The sequence below is a fragment of the Clarias gariepinus genome, chromosome 5, assembly GCF_024256425.1.
Source record: "Clarias gariepinus isolate MV-2021 ecotype Netherlands chromosome 5, CGAR_prim_01v2, whole genome shotgun sequence".
Lineage (NCBI taxonomy): Eukaryota > Metazoa > Chordata > Actinopteri > Siluriformes > Clariidae > Clarias > Clarias gariepinus.
In genome coordinates this window covers 3,160,006-3,185,076 of record NC_071104.1, presented here as the reverse complement: position 1 = coordinate 3,185,076, position 25,071 = coordinate 3,160,006, and the positions used below count along the sequence as shown (strand labels likewise).

Genomic DNA, 25,071 nt, shown 5'->3' with positions numbered 1-25,071 from the left:
CCCTGCTGTGTGTATTGTGGCAGTCTTAGTGTTTGACCCCTTGTGGACACCAACTGGGGCTGAAGTCCCGCTCGAACCCAAGTTCGATTACTAAACACATTTTCTCTCTCGAGTCCAGCACACAACCGGCCGTCCACCAAAAGGACAGTCCCCGGGGGACTTCGGCACTGATACCCACACGGACTTGGAGACTGTGCACACTGATCAACATCTAACACACCAGAGAGCGAGAGAGAGAGAAAGAGAAAAAGAGAGAGAGAGCAAGTAACACACTGGCCACATGGTGTGGTGGTGTATGGATGTGTGAAGTTGTGTGCTGTAGGGTGGCATGTTGCATGTAATGTGGTGTGTGTGGAGGTTAATGTGGTCTGGGGTACAGTGTGTGTGGTGTGTGATGTGGTATGTAGTGCGGTGTGTGTGGTACGGTGTGCGTGTGTGTCGTGTGTTTCCTCTTCTCGTGACTGTGTCACTGAGACGCACCTACACACGGTTTGCTCACACCCTGAAAGCGGTAGCCTCTTGGACACACACACACATATCCACAGAGTGTGTTTTGGTAGATTTGGCTGTAGCGACACATGTGACTGCCGTCTTTACACTCGTCTACATCTGAAACACACGTGTAATAGATATTGTTACACTAATTTTCCAATACCTGAGTATAATATACTCAGAACATCTCACTCATTAATGTGGGGAAGTCTGCTCCAGAAAAAGTATTTGCCTCCCCCTGCTTTCCTCTGTTAGTCTTTCTCTAGGTTTTCCTCTTATAGCTCTGACAGGGACAGAACGTTTGCTCAGTCTCGAACAGTGTAGTCACGAACACAGTGTATCTGAGGTGTTCACTGTTTCCTAAAACCTTTTGTCCTACTTCACAAACACATTTAATCACAATATATAATCACCCTTCCAATTCAGGCATTTTTAATCCTTACAGTTTGCTCACACTTACCCACACACACCGCTCTGAGCCTGAGTCATTCCTGATGGACAGCTGTCAAAACACTGATACCCTCCATCTGTGTTCTTGCATTGTTGATGAGATGGACATACACTCCTCAAACACTCACTTATATCTACACACAAACACAATAATAAAAAATGCAACCACGGGGGGGCGCAATCCAGTGTCTTCTTGTGCCAGTCCCAAGTCTGGATAAATGCAGAGGGTTGTGTCAGGAAGGGCATCCGACGTAAAACATTTGCCAAATCAATGATGCGAATCAAGAATATAATTCCCATACCGGATCGGTCGTGGCCCGGGTTAACAACGACCGCCACTGGTGCTGTTGACCTACAGGGTGCTGGTGGAAATTGGGCTACTGTTGGTCGAAGAAGGAGAGGAGGAAGGCGTGTTCGAAAGCAGAGAGAGAAGAGGAAAGGCAAGAGTTTAGGAGTGATAGTAGGGACTTTGAATGTTGGGACCATGACAGGGAAGGGAAGAGAGTTAGTTGATATGATGCAGAGAAGAAAGGTGGATATACTGTGTGTCCAGGAGACCAGGTGGAAAGGTAGCAAAGCTAGAAGCTTAGGATCAGGGTTCAAATTGTTTTACCATGGTGTGGATAGGAAAAGAAATGGAGTAGGAGTTATTCTGAAAGAGGAGTTTGTAAGGAATGTTCTAGAGGTGAAGAGAGTATCAGATAGGGTGATGAGTCTGAAGCTGGAAATTGAAGGGATAATGTTCAATGTTGTTAGTGGTTATGCCCCACAGGTAGGATGTGAGTTAAAAGAGAAGGAGAAATTCTGGAGTGAGTTAGATGAAGTGATGCAGAGCATCCTCAGAGGTGAAAGAGTGGTGATTGGTGCAGACTTCAATGGACATGTTGGGGAAGGGAACAGAGGTGATGAAAATGTGATGGGCAGGTTTGGTCTTCAGGACAGGAATGTAGAAGGGCAGATGGTGGTGGACTTTGCAAAGAGGATGGAAATGGCAGTAGTAAATACTTTCTTCCAGAAGAGGCAGGAACATAGGGTGACATATAAGAGTGGAGGCAGAAGCACTCAGGTCGACTACATCTTGTGTCGACGTTGTAACCTAAAAGAGATCAGTGACTGCAAAGTGTTGGTAGGGGAGAGTGTAGCCAGACAACACAGAATGGTGGTGTGTAAAATGACCCTGGTGGTGAGGAAGGCGAAGAGAACAAAGGCAGAGCAGAGGACAAAGTGGTGGAAGCTGAGAAAGGAAGAATGTTGTGAAGTCTTTAGGGAGGAGTTGAGACAGGCTATGGGTGGTCAGGAGGTGCTTTCAGTTGACTGGACAACTACAGCCAATGTGATCAGGGAGACAGGTAGGAGGGTACTTGGGGTATCATCAGGATGCTTCAGGACCTGGAAGGCTTGCTGTGATAGATGGAACCATGAATTCTACTGTCTACCAAAAAATCCTGAAGGAGAATGTCCGGCCATCTGTTCGTCAACTCAAGCTGAAGCGATCTTGGGTGCTGCAGCAGGACAATGACCCAAAACACACCAGCAAATCCACCTCTGAATAAAGAAGAAAAACAAAATGAAGACTTTGGAGTGGCCTAGTCAAAGTCCTGACCTAAATCCTATTGAGATGTTGTGGCATGACCTTAAAAAGGCGGTTCATGCTAGAAAACCCTCAAATAAAGTTGAATTACAACAATTCTGCAAAGATGAGTGGGCCAAAATTCCTCCAGAGCGCTGTAAAAGACTCGTTGCAAGTTATCGCAAACGCTTGATTGCAGTTATTGCTGCTAAGGGTGGCCCAACCAGTTATTAGGTTCAGGTGGCAATTACTTTTTCACACAGGGCCATGTAGGTTTGGATTTTTTTTCTCCCTAAATAATAAAAACCATCATTTAAAAACTGCATTTTGTGTTTACTTGTGTTATCTTTGACTAATAGTTAAATGTGTTTGATGATCAGAAACATTTTGTGTGACAAACATGCAAAAGAATAAGAAATCAGGAAGGGGGCAAATAGTTTTTTACACCACTGTATATTAATACTGCGCGACTGTCAGTCTAATTCAATACACACACGGGGAAGACAGTTGTCCAGAAGACAATCACTGACCCCCTCCACATGGAGCGTAAGCCACAGAAGGTGTGTGTGGAAGCATAATCATGGAAAGTTGACTGGAAGGGAAACGTGTGGTAGAAAAAGGTGCACAAGCAACAGGGACGAGTCCAGTACTAGGAAGATCGTCAAGTAAAGTCGATTCAAGACCTTGGGAGAGATTCACAATGAGTGGAGTGAACCTGGAGTCAGTGCATCAAGAGCCACCAGACACAGGCGTCTTCAGGAAATGGGCTACAACTGCTGCATCGCTAGAAGCAAGATTTTAGATCACACTGTAACTTTAGATGGCCTTTTTGTTCTATCTAGTGCAACAGTAAAAGACCTCGGTGTGATTATAGATTCCAGCCTTTCATTTGAAGCTAGTAGAAAAACTAGTTCATGCTTTTATCACCTCTAGGTTGGACTATTGTAATGCCTTACTGTCTGGTTGTTCAACTAGGTGCATAAACAAGCTTCAGCTAGTCCAGAATGCAGCAGCGAGAGTCCTCACTCGAACCAGAAGATACGAGCACATCACACCTATCTTATCTTCACTTCATTGGCTTCCTGTGAAATTTCGCATTGATTTTAAAATACTACTCTTGACATATAAAGCATTAAATGGTCTCGCGCCGCAGTATCTGAGTGAGCTGATAATGTCTTACGATCCGCCACGCCTACTTAGATCAAAGAATGCAGGCTGCTTATCAGTACCGCGTATTATGAAAACTACAAGTCCCAAAATTATAGAATAATCTACCAAATAGTGTTCGGGACTCAGACACAGTCTCAGTGTTTAAGTTCAGGCTAAAAACCTATTTATTTAATCAAGCATTTTTATAATTAGATTAGCCTTAGATAAAGGAGTAGTTCTGGGGCACTCATGGACGTAGAGTATTATGGTGAACTACAAACCGGATTCTAAAAAAGTTGGGACACTATACAAATCGTGAATAAAAACTGAATGCAATGATGTGGAGGTGCCAACTTCTAATATTTTATTTAGAATAGAACATAAATCAGGGAACAAAAGTTTAAACTGAGAAAATGTATCATTTTAAGGGAAAAATATGTTGATTTATATTTTCATAGTGTCAACAAATCCCCAAAAAGTTGGGGCAAGGCAATTTTCACCACTGTGTGGCATCTCCCCTTCTTCTTACAACACTCAACAGACGTCTGGGGACCGAGGAGACCAGTTTCTCAAGTTTAGAAATAGGAATGCTCTCCCATTCTTGTCTAATACAGGCCTCTAACTGTTCAATCGTCTTGGGCCTTCTTTGTCGCACCTTCCTCTTTATGATGCGCCAAATGTTCTCTATAGGTGAAAGATCTGGACTGCAGACTGGCCATTTCAGTAACCGGATTTTTCTCCTACGCAGCCATGATGTTGTGATTGATGCAGAATGTGGTCTGGCATTATCTTGTTAAAAGATCTTCCCTGAAAGAGATGACGTCTGGATAGGAGCATATGTTTTTCTAGAACCTGAATATATTTTTCTGCATTGATGGTGCCTTTCCAGACATGCAAGCTGCCCATGCCACACGCATTCATGCAACCCCATACCATCAGAGATGCAGGCTTCTGAACTGAGCGTTGATAACAACTTGGGTTGTCCTTGTCCTTTTTGGGCCGGATGACATGGCGTCCCAGATTTCCAAAAAGAACTTCGAATCGTGACTCGTCTGACCACAGAACAGTCTTCCATTTTGCCACACTCTATTTTAAATGATCCCTGGCCCAGTGAAAACGCCTGAGCTTGTGGATCTTGCTTAGAAATGGCTTCTTCTTTGCACTGTAGAGTTTCAGCGGGCAATGGTGGATGGCACGGTGGATTGTGTTTACTGACAATGGTTTCTGGAAGTATTCCTGAGCCCATTCTGTGATTTCCTTTAGAGTAGCATTCCTGTTTATGGTGCAGTGTCGTTTAAGGGCCCGGAGATCACGGGCATCCAGTATGGTTTTACGCCCTTCACCCTTACGCACAGAGATTGTTCCAGATTCTCTGAATCTTTGGATGATGTTATGCACAGTTGATGATGATAACTGCAAAGTCTTTGCAATTTTTCGCTGGGTAACACCTTTCTGATATTGCTCCACTATCTTTCTGCGCAACATTGTGGGAATTGGTGATCCTCTACCCATCTTGGCTTCTGAGAGACACTGCCACTCTGAGAAGCTCTTTTTATACCCAATCATGTTGCCAATTGACCTAATTAGTGTTAATTGGTCTTCCAGCTCCTCGCTATGCTCAAATTTACTTTTTCCCAACTTTTTTGGGATTTGTTGACACTATGAAAATATGAATCAACATATTTTTTTCTCTTAAAATGATACAGTTTCTCAGTTTAAACTTTTGTTCTGTGATTAATGTTCTATTCCAAATAAAATATTGAAAGTTGGCACCTCCACATCATTGCATTCAGTTTTTATTCACGATTTGTAAAGTGTCCCAACTTTTTTGGAATCCGGTTTGTAGAATGTTTAGATGCTGTCCTCCCCACTCTCACTGATCACTCAGGTTAGTTGCTCGATAGTTAAGGACTGGAATTTCCTACAAGTCTACCAGATCCTCCAATAATTTATACACATTTACATTCCATACAAACTTAAATAATTATTTTATGTAGTCTGCAGTGTGTGTGTGTGTGTGTGTGTAGTCTGATTACTGCAGTGCGTGTGTAGTCTTACCGTGTACAGACAGAATGATGTGTTTCTGTGCGACTCCAGCCGTGTTTTGTGCTCTGCAGGTGTATCATGCGTTGGATTCACAGCAGGTATCTCTAACATGCCTACATAAAGCACCCCCCCCCCCCCCCCCCCCCACACACACACACACACAGACCTACACAGCTGATGGACGTCCTGTGATGTAACACGGCAAAACCACTGATTCCGCCTTAATGGCCGTCACACTGGTGACATCATCCTCAAAGGACGGAGGAACTACGGAGGTAAGAGACAAGAGGAAACTTACTGATCGTGGCACTGAACACATCACTATAATTATTAATATAATTATTTTATCTTAAATCTTATCTAACATTATAACTACTGATCTCAGCGCAGTGTTTTCTCCTCCTGAGCAATAATCAGCCAGCAGTTCTTTGGTTGTTCTACCTTGAAGCGTGACCTCGGTGACCCTTCGCTCCTCTCCAACCTCGGTGCTCACTATGCACTCAAAATATCCTTCATCCTCCAGAGACGGAGAAATGATGAGGAGAGACCCTGAAGACATCAACCTAAAGGCATCACACACACAGACAGAGGTTATAAATTCTTTTATCATCTAATTCTTAAATCTATTAGTGATTGTAAAGAGTAACTGTTATTAATCATTTCACAGCTTCAGTGTGTGTGTGTTGTGTGTGATTTACCTGTACTCTCCAGAGTGTGTGTTTAGTGCTTGTCTGTTCCTGGAACCTGGGACCCTCCGATCAGTAGTCCAATGCCATAACCACTGAGAGACCATAGTGGTGTGTGTGTGTGTGTGTACGTGTGTGTACCGTAGACTCTGAGCTCCACGCTGTGCTGGTCTGACCCCGCCCCGTTAGACACGCTGGAGGAATAACGGCCTGCGTCACTGAGCTGCACTTTTTCCATTCGCATTGATCCGTCCGGCAGCAAAACAAACCTGAAAAGGAATTTAAACGTCGTTCACTTTAAACGTTTCCTCAAAGGATTCTGGTGAAGTAAAAACATTATAAGACTGTTTAACTCTCTCAACAAAAAAAATCATTTACCTGTTGCCAAGGAGAACTGGGACTCCATCTTTCCTCTAGGGCGGAGTCTCCCTCCACCTCACAAGGCAGCACCACCTTCTGATTGACATGTGCAGTGACCAATGAGCTGCTTTCTCTAATGACAAGGGGCACTAGGGGAGGGTCCATGATGTTACCCCATCATCACATGTAAGATACATGTGTGTTCATATAAATGGGTTCTGTGATAGGATTCACCAGTGCAATTTATAGAACTTGGATTGGAGTAAAAGTTTTGGCACCCAGTGGTTATTGAAGCACGTCAAGAAGTTTATTTTATATAGAAGGGAAAAAAGTCCATTATGTGGCTGTAACTGTGAGAGTCTTCAGGAATAACAAACAAATGTTTTTTATTTTTTTTATTTACACTCACCAAATGAAATGATGAATAAAATAAATGATAAACAAAGTAAATGCTGAGCGTGTTCTTTAAATTGTTTTTGTGAACTCACTGAGGATCTGTATGTTGAATTGCAGGCTCGAGCTGCCAGCCATGTTGGACACGACACAGCTGTAAAGTCCTCCGTCCTCACTGATCTCTATATACCGACTCTCAGCAAGGCTCTGGATCCGACCTCCCGACTGAACACAGAGACACAAAGAGACGAACGTTACCCAGAATACCACGGATGTACCTAAAGGTCACCTGCATCCTCCACCTGTACCACACACACACACACACACACACACACACACAGAGAGAGTACAGAGGCACATGAAATACAGAAATTCTGTACAACAAATAACCCTTCAAAAATAATCTGAAACCTGCTGCCGTTAAGTTTCTGTACCAGACGTCTGATGTAGACTTTGAGCAGATGTAGAATATCGAACTGACCTACAGACATGTTGAATTAAACCTTTTTTATTTAGGAAAGATATAAATGTATTTTAAGCTCAGACTTGTGCACAGTTCAGTTCACACGACCGCTGTTTATTACATCATCTCTGTCATAACCTCATTCACTCGATAGTTCAGGACTGGAGTTTCCTACAGTCTACCTGGGCCTCCAATAACGAACTGGACTCCATGCGAACTTCTCCACATCTCCTGTTATACTGAACTTCTAGCCTCCTAACACACAGTATCCCTGATATCCGTTATCACCCAGATGAGGATGGGTTCCCTGTTGAGTCTGGTTCCTCTCAAGGTTTCTTCCTATTACCACCACCAGTTTTTCCCTCAGCGCCGTCGCCCTCGGCTCGTTCATCAGGGACGATCTGATCATTCTGATTCACACATATTCACATTTCAAAGACACTTACATAATCCTCTTGATTGTTTAAAGCTGCTTTATGACAATAACCGTTATTAAAAGCGCTGTAGAAATAAAATGTAATAATTGAATAGGACCTGAATGTTGCTGATGGTGAGAATCTGTCCATCTTGGTGTAGTACAACTCTGCTGTCCTCTAGGGGGCGTCCATCCTTTATCCCACTCACGGTGGGAGCAGGAAATCCATCAGCAACACACTCCAACTCCAAAACATTATTCACCGCCACCATCAGCTCCTCCCCTCTCGGAGAGCTGGATATCTTGGGAGGCTCTGAGAGAGAAACAGCAACTTACACATGTTTATATACTCAGCAAAAAAAGAAACGTCCCTTTTTCAGGACTGTGTATTTCAACAATAATGTTGTAAAAATCCAAATAACTTTACAGATCTTCATTGTAAAGGAATTAAACAATGTTTTCCATGCATGTTCAATTAACCATAATCAATTAATTAACATGCACCTGTGGAATGGTCGTTAAGACCTTAACAGCTTACAGAAGGTAGGCATTTAAGGTCACAGTTCTAAAAACGCAGGACACTAAAGAGACTTGTCTACCGACTTTGAAAAACACCCAAAGAAAGATGCCCAGGGTTCCTGCTCATCTGCGTGAACGTGCATTAGGCATGCTGCAGGGAGGCATGAGGACTGCTGATGTGGCTAGGGCGATAAATCGGGTGTGATGATCCGGTAAGGTCCTTTAAATCTCAGAGTGGTTGGAAAGTAAGTGGTCAGGGGAAGCTGGTGTACAGAGATGGGCTGAAGATCTTCTGATCCAAAGTGAAGTGTAAGAACTGAACTGAAGACAGATCTGAGGGCTGATGATCGAGTACCACACAAATCTCATGCATCCTCAGGTGATTACAGTGCTACATCGTTTATCAATCATTAGAATATCTTCACGACATTGTGGCTCCTACCTAACACAGTGAGGTTGAAGGTCTTGGTGCTGGTTCCAGCCGGGAAGGATGTGTAAAGTCCAAGATCCTCACGAACATTTAGCAGCTGGAAGCGAGGTTCTCCTGCATTGTGCAGCAGCATGGTTTGGTGCAGAGAGAGCAGCTCACTGTCCTTCATCCAGGTGAGGGTTGAAGGTGGAACACCATGAGTCTCACATACAAGCGTTACCACCGAGCCTCGAACTATCACAATGTGCTTCACTGGCTCGGTGTGCTCCACCACGGCAGGGGCTGAGGAACAGCAGAACACAGAAAGCAAGATACTGAAAGTTAAAGTGAAAGTTGCGGCTCTGAGATAACGAGAGGAAACGCCATCAGGGTTTATTACCCGAAACCTTTAGGTTGGAACTGCTGTTCTACCGCAAATCCTGCTTTACTGCGAGCCACACAGGTGTAGAGTCCAGAGTCAGAGAGCTGCACTGGAGAGATCCTGTACACACACACAAACATGCATTACAGTGGAACCTCGGATTACCAGCATAATTCGTTCAGAAAGCGGGCTCGTATTCCCAAACACTCGTAAACCAAATCGAGTTTTCCCATAAGAAATAATGGAAACTCAAATTATTTGTTCCACAGCCCAAAAAATAAATACATAAAAATAATTAACACGAAATATAAAGTCAAAATAAAACAAATCAACCTGCACTTTACCTTTAAAAAAAAGTAAAAATAGATCCCGACAGATAAGTGTTTCTGTTTATGCGTACTGGCGCTGTAAGTGGTGGGGGGGGCATGGTGTCGAACGGCACGTGCACACGGACACAAAGTGCCAGCTGAGCCTTAAGCAGAGAGAGAGAGAAAATGGATCTTTAACCTCTCTAATAAGACTTGCTTTTGCTTTATACGTGCGCTGTACACACACACATACAGACACAAAATATGTTTTACACACACACGTGGTCACAGTGTTGTAGTATACAGAACGCATGCGTGATACATGATACTCGGTACTTGTAAACCAAGACAATGTTATAATTTATAACAAAATAATAATAATAAATAATTTATAAAAAAATCTTTGCTCGTCACTGTGTGTGTGTGTGTGTGTGTGGGGAACACGTCACCCTGTAATAAACACCCCTCCAAACACACAGACTGAGAGACGTCCACACTCACTGCACATGCTCGGTGGTGTCGAGCTTCACTCCGTTTCTCATCCAGCTGATCTGTGGAGTGAGCGTGCCCTCTGCATGACACGTCAATATCAGCTCCGCCCCCTACAGAGCACTAACATCAGAGGGACCTAAATTCACGATGGTGGGAGGCACTGGCACAAAGAGAGAGAGAGAGAGAGAGAGAGAGAGAGAGCAATAGAGGCGAGTATAGGTCAGGAGAGAAGGAGGGGAGGAGAGAGGAGAGAGGAGGAGGAGGGGAAGAGAGGTGTAGAGGGGAGGGGGGGAGAGAGGAGGAGGAGGGGGAGAGAGGTGTAGAGGGGAGAGGGAAGGAGAGGAGGAAGAGAGAGGTGTAGAGGGGAGGGGAAGGAGGTGTAAAAGAGAGAGCGGTGCAGCAGTGCAGTCGTTTATTTACCCTGGATGGTCAGTGTGTAGTTTTTCTGTTTCTCTCCTATACTGTTGTGAGCAATACAGGATTAAACATCGCTGTGTGAAAGTTCCAGTGGACCTAAAGACAACACACTACCGATACCCACACACACACACACACACTTGTTTTTCCTAGAACGTGAGGACTACCAGACTAGGTGGTGAGCCATGGGGACAACAATTTTCTAAATGTAATAGCAGCAGGAGGAAGGCGTGTTCGTAGGCAGCGAGAGAAAAGAAAAGGCAAGAGTTTAGGAGTGAAAGGGACTTTGAATGTTGGGACTATGACAGGGTAGGGAGGAGAGTTGGTTGGTATGATGCAGAGAAGAAAGGTGGATATACTGTGTGTCCAGGAGACCAGGTGGAAAGGTAGCAAGGCTAGAAGCTTAAGATCAGAGTTCAAATTGTTCTACTATGGTGTGGATAGGAAAAGAAATGGAGTAGGAGTTATTCTGAAAGAGGAGTTTGTAAGGAATGTTGTAGAGGTGAAAAGAGTATCAGATAGGGTGATGAGTCTGAAGCTGGATATTGAAGGGGTGATGTTCAATGTTGTGAGTGGCTATGCCCCACAGGTAGGATGTGAGTTAAAAGAGAAGGAGAAATTCTGGAGTGAGTTAGATGAAGTGATGCAGAGCATCCCCAGAGGTGAGAGAGTGATGATTGGTGCAGACTTCAATGGGCATGTTAGGGAAGGGAACAGAGGTGATGAAAATGTGATGGGCAGGTTTGGTCTTTAGATGGATCTGTACAGGTTGGGGAGGCAGAGAGATAGAGATGGGAAGGATGTGCAGCAAGTTAGAGTGATTAAAGATAAAGATGGAAATGTACTGACAGATTCCAGGAGAGTAATGGGAAGATGGAAAGAGTACTTTAAGGAGTTGATGAATGAGGAAAACGAAAGAGAACAAAGAGTAGAAGACATGACTGTTGTAGAGCAGGAAGTAGCAAATATTAGTAAAAGTGAGGTGAGAAGGGCGTTGAAGAGGATGAAGAGTGGAAAGGCTGTTGGTCCTGATGAAATACCTGTGGAGGTATGGAAGTCCTTAGGAGAGGTGGCAGTAGAGTTTCTGACTAGTTTGTTTAACAAGATCTTGGAGAGTGAGAGGATTCCAGAGGAATGGAGGAGAAGTGTATTGGTGCCGATTTTTAAGAACAAGGGAGATGTGCAGAGCTGTGGCAATTACAGAGGTATAAAGCTAATGAGCCAGACAATGAAGCTGTGGAAAAGAGTAGTGGAACCTAGGTTCAGAGCAGAGGTGAGCATTTGTGAGCAGCAATATAGTTTTATGCCTAGAAAGAGTACATCAGATGCAGTATTTGCTTTGAGGATGCTGGTGGAGAAGAACAGAGAAGGTAATAAAGAGCTGCATTGTGTCTTTGTAGATTTAGAGAAGGCGTACGACAGGGTGCCGAGAGAGGAGATGTAGTGTTGTATGAGGAAGTCTGGAGTGGCAGAGAAGTATGTTAGAGTGGTGCAGGACATGTATGAGAGCTGTAAGACAGTGGTAAGACAGTGGTGACACTGTCTGTGGAATATGTGTGTGTGAATGAGAGGAACCCAAGAAGAACGGTGAGGATACAAGGAGCAGAGGTAAAGAAGGTGCAGGACTTTAAGTACTTCGGGTCAACGGTCCAGAGCAACGGGGAGTGTGGAAAGGAGATGAAGAGGTGGGTACAGGCAGGTTGGAATGGGTGGACAAAAGGTTCAAGTGTGTTGTGCGATAAAAGAGTATTAGCGAGAATAAAAGGAAAGGTTTACAGGACAGTGGTGAGACCAACAATGCTCTACGGCTTAGAGACAGTGGCGCTGAAGAAAAGACAGGAGGCAGAGTTGGAGATAGCAGAGATGAAGATGTTTAGGTTCTCCTTGGGAGTGACAAGGATGGATAGGATCAAGAATGAGTTCATCAGAGGGACAACCCATGTTAGATGTTTTGGAGATAAAGTCAGAGAGGCCAGATTGAGGTGGTTTGGACATGTTCAGAGGAGAGATTGTGAATATATACAGTAGAAGGGTGCTGAGGTTGGAACTGCCAGGCAGGAGGTCTAGAGGAAGACCAAAGAGGAGATTTATGGATGCAGTAAGAGAGGACATGAAGTTAATTGGTGTGAGAGAAGAGGATGCAGAGGATAGGGTTAGATGGAGGCAGATGATTCGCTATGGTGACCCCTGAAAGGGAACAGCCGAAAGACAAAGAAGAAGAGGATAAATATGTATATATATTTATTTATGTTTTCTTTATTCTTACTTGAGATATAAGTCCAATGTAAGTGCACTGGGAATAATGTCAAAACCAGAGACAAATTCCTTGTATGTGTACACACACAATAAATTAAGCTGAGCGTAATGACTGTTATTACTGTGCTTGTCAAAGGTACAGTATGTATTTTCTTGCATATATGTTGTCATTATTTTTGGTTTGCTTGCTGAAGTCAAAACACCATGGTTGCAATGGTAAAATATCATGGTCTCATAGTACTGCAGTATTCTCAGTTTAACACCAGTGGTGAATGCAGTAATATCCTTTACTTAAGTAAAAGTTCTATGATAATTCTTTCTCATAGTTGCCTACATACCTGATGACTGTGTAGATGAAAGTGAGGTTAAAGATGCAGCATCCAACTCACTCTCGTGATCCTCATCTTCAGTATCTGATGCACCGCTGTCTACAGCTAAATCCTCTGGAAACCACAGCAACCACATGGATAAAAATATTAGAACATGAGCATTGTTAAGAAAGCAACATCACATTAAAGGGTGTAGGGAAAGGCGTGGAGCTAGAGTTGGGGAAGTGTGTGTGTGTGTGTACTTTCATAAAAGCATTATAAGAACAAACTGTGTTATACCATCTGATGCATTATTTGAACAATACTTCACTACCAGAAGGAGTATACTAGTATGATAATGGCAAAAATTGACCGACTATTATGGTCATTAAAACAGTAGGTCCTTGGGGGTCTAAAGTGTTGACCAGCAGTATGCAATGCTAGAGGGTAAACTGTCTTAACTTCTCTTCACCAAAGTAAACACCCTTCTATCATAGACCATTTGTGGGTTGCATTACTGCATTTAAAAATGTAATCTACAGGTGAAACTCGAAAAATTAAAATATCGTGCAAAAGTTCATTTTTTTCAGTAATGCAACTTAAAAGGTGAAACTAATATATGAGATAGACTCATTACATGCAAAGCAAGATGGTTCAAGCCGTGATTTGTCAAAACTGAGAGCTCATTTGAAAACAAAGGACCGAGAGTCTGGAGGAAGAATGGAGAGGCACACACTGCAAGATGCTTTAAGTCCAGTGTGACAGTGCCACAGGCTGATAGCTTCCATGTCACGCCGCATTGAGGTAGTAATTGCTGCAAAAGGGGGCCAAACCAAGTACGGAGTACAAACGCATACTTGTACTTTTCAGAGGTCCGATATGTTCTATGTACAATCCTTGTTTTATTGATTGCATGTAATATTCTAATTTTCTGAGATTGTCGATTTGGGGTTTTCATGAGCTGTAAGCTATAATCATCTCAATTATGACAAATCACGGCTCGAATGACAATCTCTCTCATATATTAGTTTCACCTTTTAAGTTGAATTACTGAAATAAATGAACTTTTGCACGATATTCTAATTTTTCGAGTTTCACTTGTATATATGTGTGTCTACATGAATTATTAACACAGGCCTGTTTTACCTTCTGGATCAATGTTGGTCTAATCAAGATTTCTTCCTTTAAATTCAGACAGCTGTCCTCGTTCCACTTTACTTATCTTCATCAGATGGAATGTCCCTTCGGGCAGCCTGTAATAATCGCGATGTACTCTAATATCATGCCCAAGAAAGTCTGCAAGATCATCCATTTTCGTTGTCCCTCAAGTTGAGGACCATAGACATTGTGGCCATGTGCTTCACAACATGTGATTTTTGCAAGTTTTGTCCAGTGCTTCTTACTTGGCTCTTTTCTAAGTTTTGTTTTACACTCCAGGCTTTGCATGCTCAGGTACTGGTGCATCTTCTTCACATCTACAGCAAAAGGAAGTAGTTGAGGAGCATTCAACTTTGCCTCACTCAAACTCCTGACCTTGGATGACACACTCACTCCATTTAGTGTCACAGATTTGCTTGAACATGAGCACATTGTAAATGGCACTCTCATTACTACAGATCATTGCTTCACATTCTATAAAATCAGTTATTTTATAATTTTAGTATGTATTTTTACAGTGCACACGATTATTATAAGCACGATTCCCTTGATTTCTCAAAAAACTTAACTGTATTTTTCGCTCTTTAGACCCTACTGGACATGCAACTGCTTTGGCCACTTCTGGCTTATCTTTGTGTTTTGATTTCAAATGGCGTAGCAATTCGCTGAAAGGCATAGAGCAAAACATACAGTCGACTTTTTTGTTGTACAGTCTGCCGCCATGTTCTTCCTTCTTTAGTGTCATCACTGTCACATCAGAACTATCAGGTGAGAAGGAGTCTCTGGTGCCATTTGCATCAGGTGAGGATTCGTCTCAGGTGACATTTGCATCAGGTGCAGTCAGCAAACTGGAATTTGTCGTACACCTTCTCTTGAGTGGTTGGACATCTACTTCCCAAATGGCAGCTGAAAATGTTTCCTGTACCTTTTGTTTCTTAATCTTGTGCTGTTTGATATTTTCTGCTCAACTGTCACTGTTTCTTTAGCCAATTGAGGAATATATTCATCGTCGCTGACCTCAGATTGTGATGGTGATTATTCTGTTGTGTATCCAAGCATTTGTCTGTCTAGCTAAAAAAAGAACAAAAAAAAAAGAGTGAAGTTGTAATTAATTATTTTGTAAAATCACAATCAAGCATTTAAAGAGCAAAAATATTAGCAGCAGTACTAGTAGTAGCAGCAGTAGTAGTGGTATTATTAGCAGCTGTAATAGTAAGAGAAGTAGTTGTGGTAGCAGCAGCAAGTTGGGATTTGACCACTGACATTGTGGTCATGTGCACTCGTATTATTTTCCATTCTAAAATGTTTTAGACAAAAGCTTAATAGAAAAAAAGTTGAACGCTTCACATCAGTCTGCATTTGCTGTGAATTCCCACAGACTGACAATACAGCTTGTAGTGGCACATTCATTAACTGACCTGTTTGTTATTTTTAAACATGTGGGGACTGTCAGATTTGCCAGTAATAAACAGTAACTGGCCAAAAATATGATGGTTATGTTGTTGATTCAAAAATATAAAGAAGTCATTATAATGAATAGTTGAGATGTTTCACAAGCATACAATAATCAATATGGAGACAACCCTTTCACATTGAAGATTCCACAGCTTTACCCCACTACACAGAAGAGACTAGAAAAATGTGTCAAATTATGGTAAAATTAAACTAGGCTAAAGATCACATACACTACCGTTCAAAAGTTTGGGGTCACTTGCAAATGTATTTGTTTTTGTTTAGTGATTTATTTTTTACATTCTGCCACAATACTGAGGATTTCAAAACTATGAAATAACACATATGGAATTATGGAATTATGTAACAACGGCCAGTTAGTTGTCAGTTGTTATTTTATGAAACAAAAATCAGCTCTTCTGGAACAGTTCCTGCAAGAACAGTATTGTGTCGAGTGCGTTTGTAAACCCCATCAAGCACCATGATAAAACTGTCTCTCATGAAGACCTTCCCAGGAGAACAAGACCAAAACTGAGCTTTGCTGCAGAGAAGTTCAATTAGAGTCACCAGCCTCAGAAATCACCAATTAACAACCAGCAACTCAGATTAGAGCCGTTATGAAGCTTTACAGAGCAGAAGTAGCAGATAAACATCTCAATATCAACTGTTCAGAGGAGATTATTGTGGATTTTGCATAAACGCCTTCAGTATTGTTTTACAGTTTAGAAAGAAATAAACATCAGGGACAACTAGGGCTGAGCAATATGGCTGAAAACTGTATCACGATATGAGTGTTTCATATCTGTCGATATCGATAATTATTGATATTTTTATGACCCATTTAAAATAAGGACCAGGAGAAAAATATATTACATTTAAACATTTTTATTTTAAGCTTAACCTTCCTCTGATCATAGTCCCTCAGTTATTAAGACAGAAATGTCAATAACCATGGAAAACTCAAATCATTAAAATGTAAATATAAGTCTAAAGTCACAATGAACACTTAACAATTATCTCTTAACATTTAAGGTGCAAAATGAAAGAAAAAGTAAGAAATGCCTAATAAAGTGTAATAAAATAGTGCAAAGTGCATTTTCTGCTTATGAAGAGGAATCCAGCAGACCAGCACGAGACATGAAATAACACACATGGAATTATGACATGGCGCAACCAAACGTGATACACTAACGTCAATCATGTAACAGTATCACTCCCTACGGTGCTAGGTTACCAGAGACTGAGTGCCTTTGTTAATGCAACTGTGACGGGCAACCGGAGGTGGACCAGAAGACTAGCAGTTAGCCCTTGTAGCGTGGACGGTAAACCCAAACGCGGAAATAGCGCAAACAGGCAGGACAAAACACGCGAGTTATTGTAAGAACTGTCTCACACTGAGAACAAGAGTTTACACAATTAAACCTGCGTTCTAGCAAAACACACTCAATTAGGAATTGGACCCAAAATGGTGAGTACTCACATAAGATCCGGCGAAGCGCTGTAAAAGGCATGGGTAGACTCAATGACTGAGCGATGTGAAGAGCCATCTTGTCTCCTTTAATGCAACCAAACTAGCTTCGCAACCTTTGTTTTATACCGACAAAGAATAAAAATTATCGAACGTTAATTTATTGAACACATTTATAATTGATATCGATCACGTGTCTATCGCGATACATATCGTTATCGTTTTATCGCCCAGCCCTAGGAACGACCATGGAGTTAAGACAGTGATCCCAAACTTTTGAGCGTTAGTGTACAGTAATACACGTACTGCCTTATTGTAATAACCAACATAATGTATATTTTGTTCTTTGGCATCTCTTGCAAAATATACTTTAATCTAGCTAATAGCCAAAGTAGATATGTAACTGCTTAAATGTTACACTAATGGATCATGTAGCTAACATTAATACTGCTATCCCTTAACCAAAATCTTCTTTCATACTAAACACAATCATACATTATTACAACCTAAACAAAGGCATATCTAATTTCATTTAGGATTCTGTATTTATTTAATTGCATCTGTAACTTCACAAACCTTGAAAGCCTGTGCGAGCCTCTCCACCTCACAAACCAACTGCAACGTTTTGGGCTTTGGTGGAATGTGACAACTCAAGCCATACTTACTACTGATAGACATAATGTTTACTAATGTCACACACAAAAGCATGTAATGACAGGAAAATAGTTCTGTACATTATTATACTATATTATACTAAGTACATTAATAAAAGTTTTAGTACAACTAACCTTTGTATTCATCTTTTAAACTCTTCTCAGAACGTCTCTCAAGGCGACTCATTTAAATTTACATTTAGGCATTTGGCAGAAATTATCCAGAGCAACTCCCTTTTTTTTTTTTATCTCATCTCAAGATGCAGTTTTACCTCACTGACAATCTGTGACCAGTTATTAACTTATACACACTTTGTTAATGACACTCAGTGAATCAGACTGACAACAATTAGATTGATAGTCTATCTAGTTGCATGCTGTAGATAAAAACAGACAAGAGAAAGCTGGTGACTGGTCATTTTGTGGTTGTAGTAGAACTCAACAGAAAAGTTAAATCAATGCAGATGGTAGTGGCATGAGGGGCGGTACAGACTTTCTGACACCTTCCCTGGGAAACATTGCACCAGAAACACAGTCTACTGCATGACGAGCCCAAAGCCGTGATAAACGCCTTAAAAAACCCTTTAACTGAACAATTTTTCTCTCTGAATGTCTTCTATTTATGTTATTTGAACTGAACACACAGGTCACTCTTGAACACAGAATCCCCCATTTCACATACACTCACCTGCACCGGTCACTTGTGCAGCATTGGACTGTTCAGTACCTCAGCCCAGCGATAAATAACTGTAAACTTATGTCACTTTACACAAACTAAAAGGCTAATTTACACTACTCTTATTTGCACTGTTCCACTTTGCACCATATCGGCCTTCTGTCATGTTATCTGTCCCTTTTTCCAGGACAGTTGGTCATTTGTCTTACCACTGTCTTAGTTTGTGTTATTTAAGGGTTTATTTCTACTTAGGGTTGTGTAAGGTTTTATAATATTGTAAGACATGGTAATCTAATAAGAAGATTCCTGTGCCTTGAGAACAGACCTCTCACTGTGCTTCCTCATGCCTTGTGTGGTAACACCTTCTATATCCTGAATCTAGACGAGGATACATCCAAATGTCTCCTGTCTGCAAGAACCCTTTTATTTAATCAGGAGAATGCAAATGTATCTCCTCTCTCCTGTCTGTCTCCGGGTCCCTCTATGACTGAAATGTTACTGATGGTTCTTTTGATGTTCGGGACGTAGCACCGTTTAAATGTGCTCTCTTTACTGAGAATAAACAGAGATCTTCAGACATCATGCCTGTGTGTGTGTGTGTGTGTGTGTGTGTGTGTGTGTCTGTGTAAGTGTATCAGAGTGCAGCGGACACAACAAGTTAACTCTTCTTCTCTTAGCTTAAAACTTAGTTCGGACACAAGTCTTCATCATTTTAATCCTAACATGTTGTTTGTAAGGGGACAGAGAATAACATAATTTCAATTCTCTATATGTACACATAGCAGAATTGACAATAAAGTTGACTTTGATCTCTGCATACTACTGAAAGCAATGAACATGCTCCGTTTCTATACTGAAGGGGACATGTCCTAGATGCCTTAGGCTACACCCTGGTCTGGAATTATTATTAAGGTAAAAGGGGAAAACAACCAAATATGGGCTATTGGGATAGGGTAATATGAAGTGATCTCCTTTGCAGATATTAATTATGTTCAAATGTAGTCTAAAACATTCACCTGTTTTGTTTTTTGCCTGTTATGATGGGCAACTTGAAAGGGTATGAGCAGGGGCTGGGTATTAAAAGACAGACAAAAAGAATCATTGATAGGGACTACACTGGACATTGAATTTTCTACTTCGGTTGTGCATTTTTTAATTATTACTACTATTTCTCTGAAGTTGCATATTTTCGTTTTAACAAGTCATTGACAGTACACTTAGTACAGTACAAAAACCTAGTACAACCCACACAATACAACCTCATTATCATGTCGTTACATCTCCTCTTTCTTACCTGTGCATTCGGCGTTGCCACCAGCGGAGTCAACACTTGGGTCATCCTCCTGTCAGCACAAGGGGAACAGTCAGTCACACTTTAAGAACCAACATTATCACTTTACACTGCATTTCAAGTTCCAGTGGATAATTTGGCAGTATATTGATGTAACTGACATTGTGACATGATAGCCTGGGATGCTGAGAATCAGATTTGACTAAAACTAAATGCTATTTTCTGGTCTTGAAGCTGCATTATATAGTAAAGAGATCTAAAATGCATTTAGAAACAGTTGAGTGCCCCCCCCCTCCCCTTCCTCACAGTGGTTTGTCCCACTGCCTGCTTTCCCAGTTTAAGTCAGGTGTGTGGCTGCGGCTCAATTAATGTTGAACTCTAGTAAGTAGGGTATTTTATTTACTTTAGATAAAGTGATTCTCTTTAATGTAGTTGATGCAGACTCATTCATAAATTAGTTGTGGCAAAAATGCTGATTACTGATGTAATTTTCCATGAATCTGCTATATTAGCGATTAAATTATTACTTCTCTAGTTAACGTTAGCTTGTTTACAATAGCTTGTTGCATAGGACACTGCAACTAACACGACCATCGGCATTTCCCATGCAGTGTTTTATTTATGATGACTTGGCATTATGTTAACTTAACATTAACGGCCACAATTAGCATATTGTTTAGCTGTGCATTTAACAAATGAGCACTGTGCTACAGTACGTCCGAACTGACACCACTGTATTGTTTTGTGTAATCAATATCCATTCTGTTCTAAGTGTCTTAATTTTAAATACAATTTTAAACCTTTTTTTAATTCCCTAATTTTATTTGATAGTTTTACTTTCTTTATTTAAAGCAATTTGAATTTCCATTGTGTATGAAATGTGCTACAGTATAAATAAACTTGCCTTGCAGCGTCATAGATAAAATGACAGAGAAAAGAAAAAAGGACATAAGATCATTTTCCAGTGCACCTAAACGCCAAGTAAGTACAACAAGTTCACATATTAAGGCAATTTGGCTTTAAGAATGGGTGCTTATGAAAATACTAACATCACAATATAGGGGTCAGGGGTAGCTCAGTGGTTAAGGCATTGGACTACAGTTCGGAAGATCCCAGGTTCAAACCCCACAACCACCAAGTTGCCACTGTTGGGCCCTTGAGCAAGGCCTTTAACCCTCAACTGCTCAGATGTGTAATGGGATAAAAATGTAAGTCGCTCTGGATAAGAGCGTCTGCCAAATGACTAAATGTAAATATAAATCACAGGCAAAGGAGTCAGAAATGATTGAGAGACAGGTAGACCAGGGTCAATCAGATGTACAGTGTCAGGTAAGTGTGGTGCGTTTAATGAAGGAATAATGACAGATTTTTATTTTTTTATTTTTTTAGATAGATCAGTTACTGTAAATTGATTATTTAATAATTGATTTTGTTACAAAACATTACTTATTTTATATATATATATTTCACAATAACAGTCATGTATAAATTTTATTGTATGTTGATGGCTTGACTGTAAACAACAAACAATGCAATGCAATAAATATTTTTAAAGAAAAAATCTGCTTTGTCATTGAACCTGAAAAAAACTTTCAAAATAACCGTAATGGCGCAGTCTCCATGTTACAATAATAATGATAGAAGCAAAGTTTTTCAAGTAGGGATAACTGCAGGCTGGAGCAATAAGGCGTGCCTAAAGGGATAGAAGGCATGTCAAAAGAAACTGGTGGGTAATTGGAGCTTTTGCGTTGGCCAATCAGTGTGCCGAAAGGTAGGGGGCGTGTTGAAAGGTTTCTCATTGGTGAATGGAGCTTCTGCGTTGGCCAATCAGTGTGCCGAAAGGTAGGGGGCGTGTCAAAAGCTCTCTCATTTGACACTTTAATTATTTTTTTTTATTTATATATATATTCCCCCCCCCATATTCCTATATTTCTATATTTTGTAATATTTTTATCACGCCCTTATTTGTACAGTTTGTTTATTTTACTAGTTACATTTATTTTCTTTTGTACTTCTTTTTATTAATATTTATTCATAATATATAGTTTGTATTTTCTTTTTAAGGCCACTGGCGGTCATACAAGTATTTCACTGCATATCGTACTGTGTATGACTGTGTATGTGACAAATAAAATTTTAATTTGAGCTTCTGCTTGGCCAATCAGCGGTAATCCTATTTATATGCAAGTACCTTTATTTTAGCGTGGAAGAACATGGCGGCGGTAAGGCTTGGTGTGGTTAGTCAATATAAATAATTTTTTTCTTTATTTTCGTCATTTAATTGTTTGTGTAATTGTTGTCGACAGACACATATTACTGTGAGATGAAAAACGGACAGGTTTTCCCTCGAAGTAAGGGAAGCAGGTTGGCAGTTTGTATCGGGGTCTGTTTTGCGCTACAGATGATTTTAGGCCTCGTGAAATGTCTTAGGCCTCGTCATTTTATTCTGACCGAGAGTTTAAAGGATTCTGTTCCATGGACTGCTACTACAGCATAAATAAATGAATGAATGAGCAGATTGAGTGTACAGGTTGGGTTGAGTACACCACGAGCTCTCACCTTAAACACCTTACTTAAACGCATTAGAAAGAACAATAGTGTTTAATATTAGCCTGTTATGATTCCGATAGAGGTTGTAACATAGCCTTTAAACAGGCAACTTGTGCAACCAATCATTAAAAGAGCTTTGGGCACGCCCCCTACCTTTCGACACGCCCATTACTCCGAGCTGCAGCTACCCCTGTCTCAAAGAAACAGTGACAATTTAGCAGAAAATATTAAACAGCACAAGAAACATTTTTAGCTGTTATTTAGAAAGTAGATGTCCAACCACACAAGAGAAGGTGTACGACAAATTCCAGTTAGCTGACTGCACCTGATGCAAATGGCAGTAGAGACTCCTCTTTACATGATGCAAATGGTACCAGAACCTTCTGCTCACCTGATGCAAATGGCAGCAGAGACTCCTCCTCACCTGATGCAAATGGCAGCAGAGACTCCTTCTCATCTGATGCAAATGGCAGCAGAGACTCCTTCTCATCTGATGCAAATGGCAGCAGAGACTTATCCTCACCTGATGCAAATGGCAGGAGAGACTCATCCTCACCTGATGCAAATGGCAGCAGAGACTCCTTCTCATCTGATGCAAATGGCAGCAGAGCCGCATCCTCACCTGATGCAAATGGCATCAGAGACTCCTTCTCATCTAATGCAAATGGCAGCAAAGACTCATCCTCACATGATGCAAACGACACCAGAGACTCCTGCTCACCTGATGCAAATGACACCAGAGACTCCTCTTCTACTGTATGTTTTGCTTTAAGCCTTTCAGCAAATTGCCACGCCATTTGGAATCAAAACACAAAGATAAGCCAGAAGTGGCTAAAGCAGTTGCATGTCCAGTTGGGTCTAAAGAGCGAAAAATACAGTTGAGTTTTTTGAGAAATCACGGGAATCATGCTCCTAATAATTGGGTGCTTAAAGAAGGAAAGGGAATGGTAATACCCCATCATCAAGGTTTAAAAACAAGCTCTATGTAAATATACTGAGCCAGTTACAGACGGTGTGAATGCACTGTAAAATACATGTGAAGCAATGATCTGTAGTAATGAGAATGCCATTCACAATGTGCTCATGTTCAAGCAAATCTGTGACACTAAATGGAGCAAGTGTGTCATCCAAGGTCAGGAGTTTGAGTGAGGCAAAGTTTAATGCTCCCCAACTACTTCCTTTTGCTGTAGATGTGAAGAAGATGCACCAGCATACAAAGGCTGGAGTGCAAAACAAAACTTAGAAAAGAGCCAAGTAAGAAGCACTGGACAAAACTTGCAAAAATCACACGTTGTGAAGCACATGGCCACAATGTCTAGGGTCCTCAACTTGAAGGACAACGAAAATGAATGATCTTGCAGACGTTCTGGGGCATGATATTAGAGTACATTGCATTATTACAGGCTGCCCAAAGCGACATTCCATCTGGTGGAGATCCACGGCTCAGGTGGGAGAATCTATTAGATGTCCACTTCACAAATCTGACCTTTATAGAATAGTGGCAAGAGGAAAGCTATTGTTGAAGGAAAGCCATAAGAAGTTCCTTTGCAGTTTGCAACAAGCCATGTGGGGAACACAGCAAACATATGGAAGAAGATGCTCTGGTCATATGAGACCAAAATTGAACTTTTTGGTCTAAATGCAACAATCGGTGCAAATCATCCTGAACACACCATGCTTTTCTTAAGCATGAACAGGAAGGCTGGTCAGAGTTGATGAGAAGATGGATGGAGTCAAAAACAGGGCAATCTTAGAAGAAAACCTGTTGGGGTCTCCAAAAGACTTGAGACTGGGGCAGAGGTTCAACTTCCACCAAGACAACCCTAAACATAAAGCCAAAGCTACAATAGAATGGTTTAGATCAACGAATATTTGTGTTAGAAAACCTCAGTAAAAGACCAAACCTAAATCCACTTGAAAATCTGTGGCAAGACTAGAAAATTGCTGTTTACAGACACCCTCCACCCAATCTGACTGAGCTTGAGCAAAAATGTAATTCTCTGGATGTGCTGGTACGGACATACCCCTAAAGGCTTGCAGTTGTAATGGAAGCAAAAGGTGGTTCTACAAAGTATTGACTCAGGGGGCTGAACACAAACATGCCACACTTTTCAGATTTCTTTTTTGTAAAAAAAGCATTTGTCTTTTCTTCCACTTCACAATTATGAGCCTCTTTGTGTTGGTCCATCACATAAAATCCCAAGAAAAAATATTTTTTTGTGGTTGTAACGTGACAAAAAATAAAGAATTAAAATGTATTTATACAACACTTAGATCCAGTCCATTAATTTGCTTGGTGGAGCTGCATGCGAGTCCTTATATTAAATTTCAGATTCTGTGACAAAGACATGGGCTCACATTCTATGCATCATGTTGCATTACACTGGGCACAAACCCAGTAGACCTGGTCAGTAATCTTTTACTGTTCACAGTAGATTTAATAAACCTAACAACATTAACTACTATTTCTCCCATCCATCCCAACTCATGGAATGACTGGCATCGGTTGTTTTGCATCGATCTATTTGCAATTAAAATCTGTATACCTTAAACAGGCATAAATTTGTGCATTAGTTTCATTTGAACCTGATGAGGTTAAGTCCAAAAGAAAAAATATATCAACCGCATACTGAAATTAAAATAAAAAATGCAGACCTTCAGGTTTACTTTAAGGATCTTCACCATCCAAATCAAGTGAAAGATATGGA

At 41.0% G+C, this 25,071-nt stretch overlaps 1 protein-coding gene across 1 annotated transcript; it reads right to left on the bottom strand.

Annotated features, from left to right (window-relative positions):
• Positions 1 to 477: 477 nt before the first annotated feature.
• On the bottom strand, positions 478 to 6,462 carry LOC128524466 (hemicentin-2-like). Its single transcript, XM_053497045.1, has 5 exons — positions 6,406 to 6,462; positions 6,149 to 6,270; positions 5,878 to 5,974; positions 953 to 1,076; positions 478 to 609 (listed from the first exon to the last, which is right to left on the bottom strand). The coding sequence occupies exons 2-4, from the start codon at positions 6,264 to 6,266 to the stop codon at positions 1,067 to 1,069; spliced, it is 225 nt and encodes a 74-aa protein (XP_053353020.1). The 5' UTR covers positions 6,267 to 6,270; positions 6,406 to 6,462; the 3' UTR covers positions 478 to 609; positions 953 to 1,066.
• Positions 6,463 to 25,071: the final 18,609 nt, after the last annotated feature.

Coding starts and splice junctions, on each gene's coding strand:
- LOC128524466 (XM_053497045.1), bottom strand. CDS start 6,266: ATGTCTTCAGGGTCTCTCCTCATCATTTCTCCGTCTCTGGAGGATGAA. Junction 5,975..6,148: donor CACCGAGGTCACGCTTCAAG/GTAGAACAACCA, acceptor TTACCTCCGTAG/TTCCTCCGTCCTTTGAGGAT.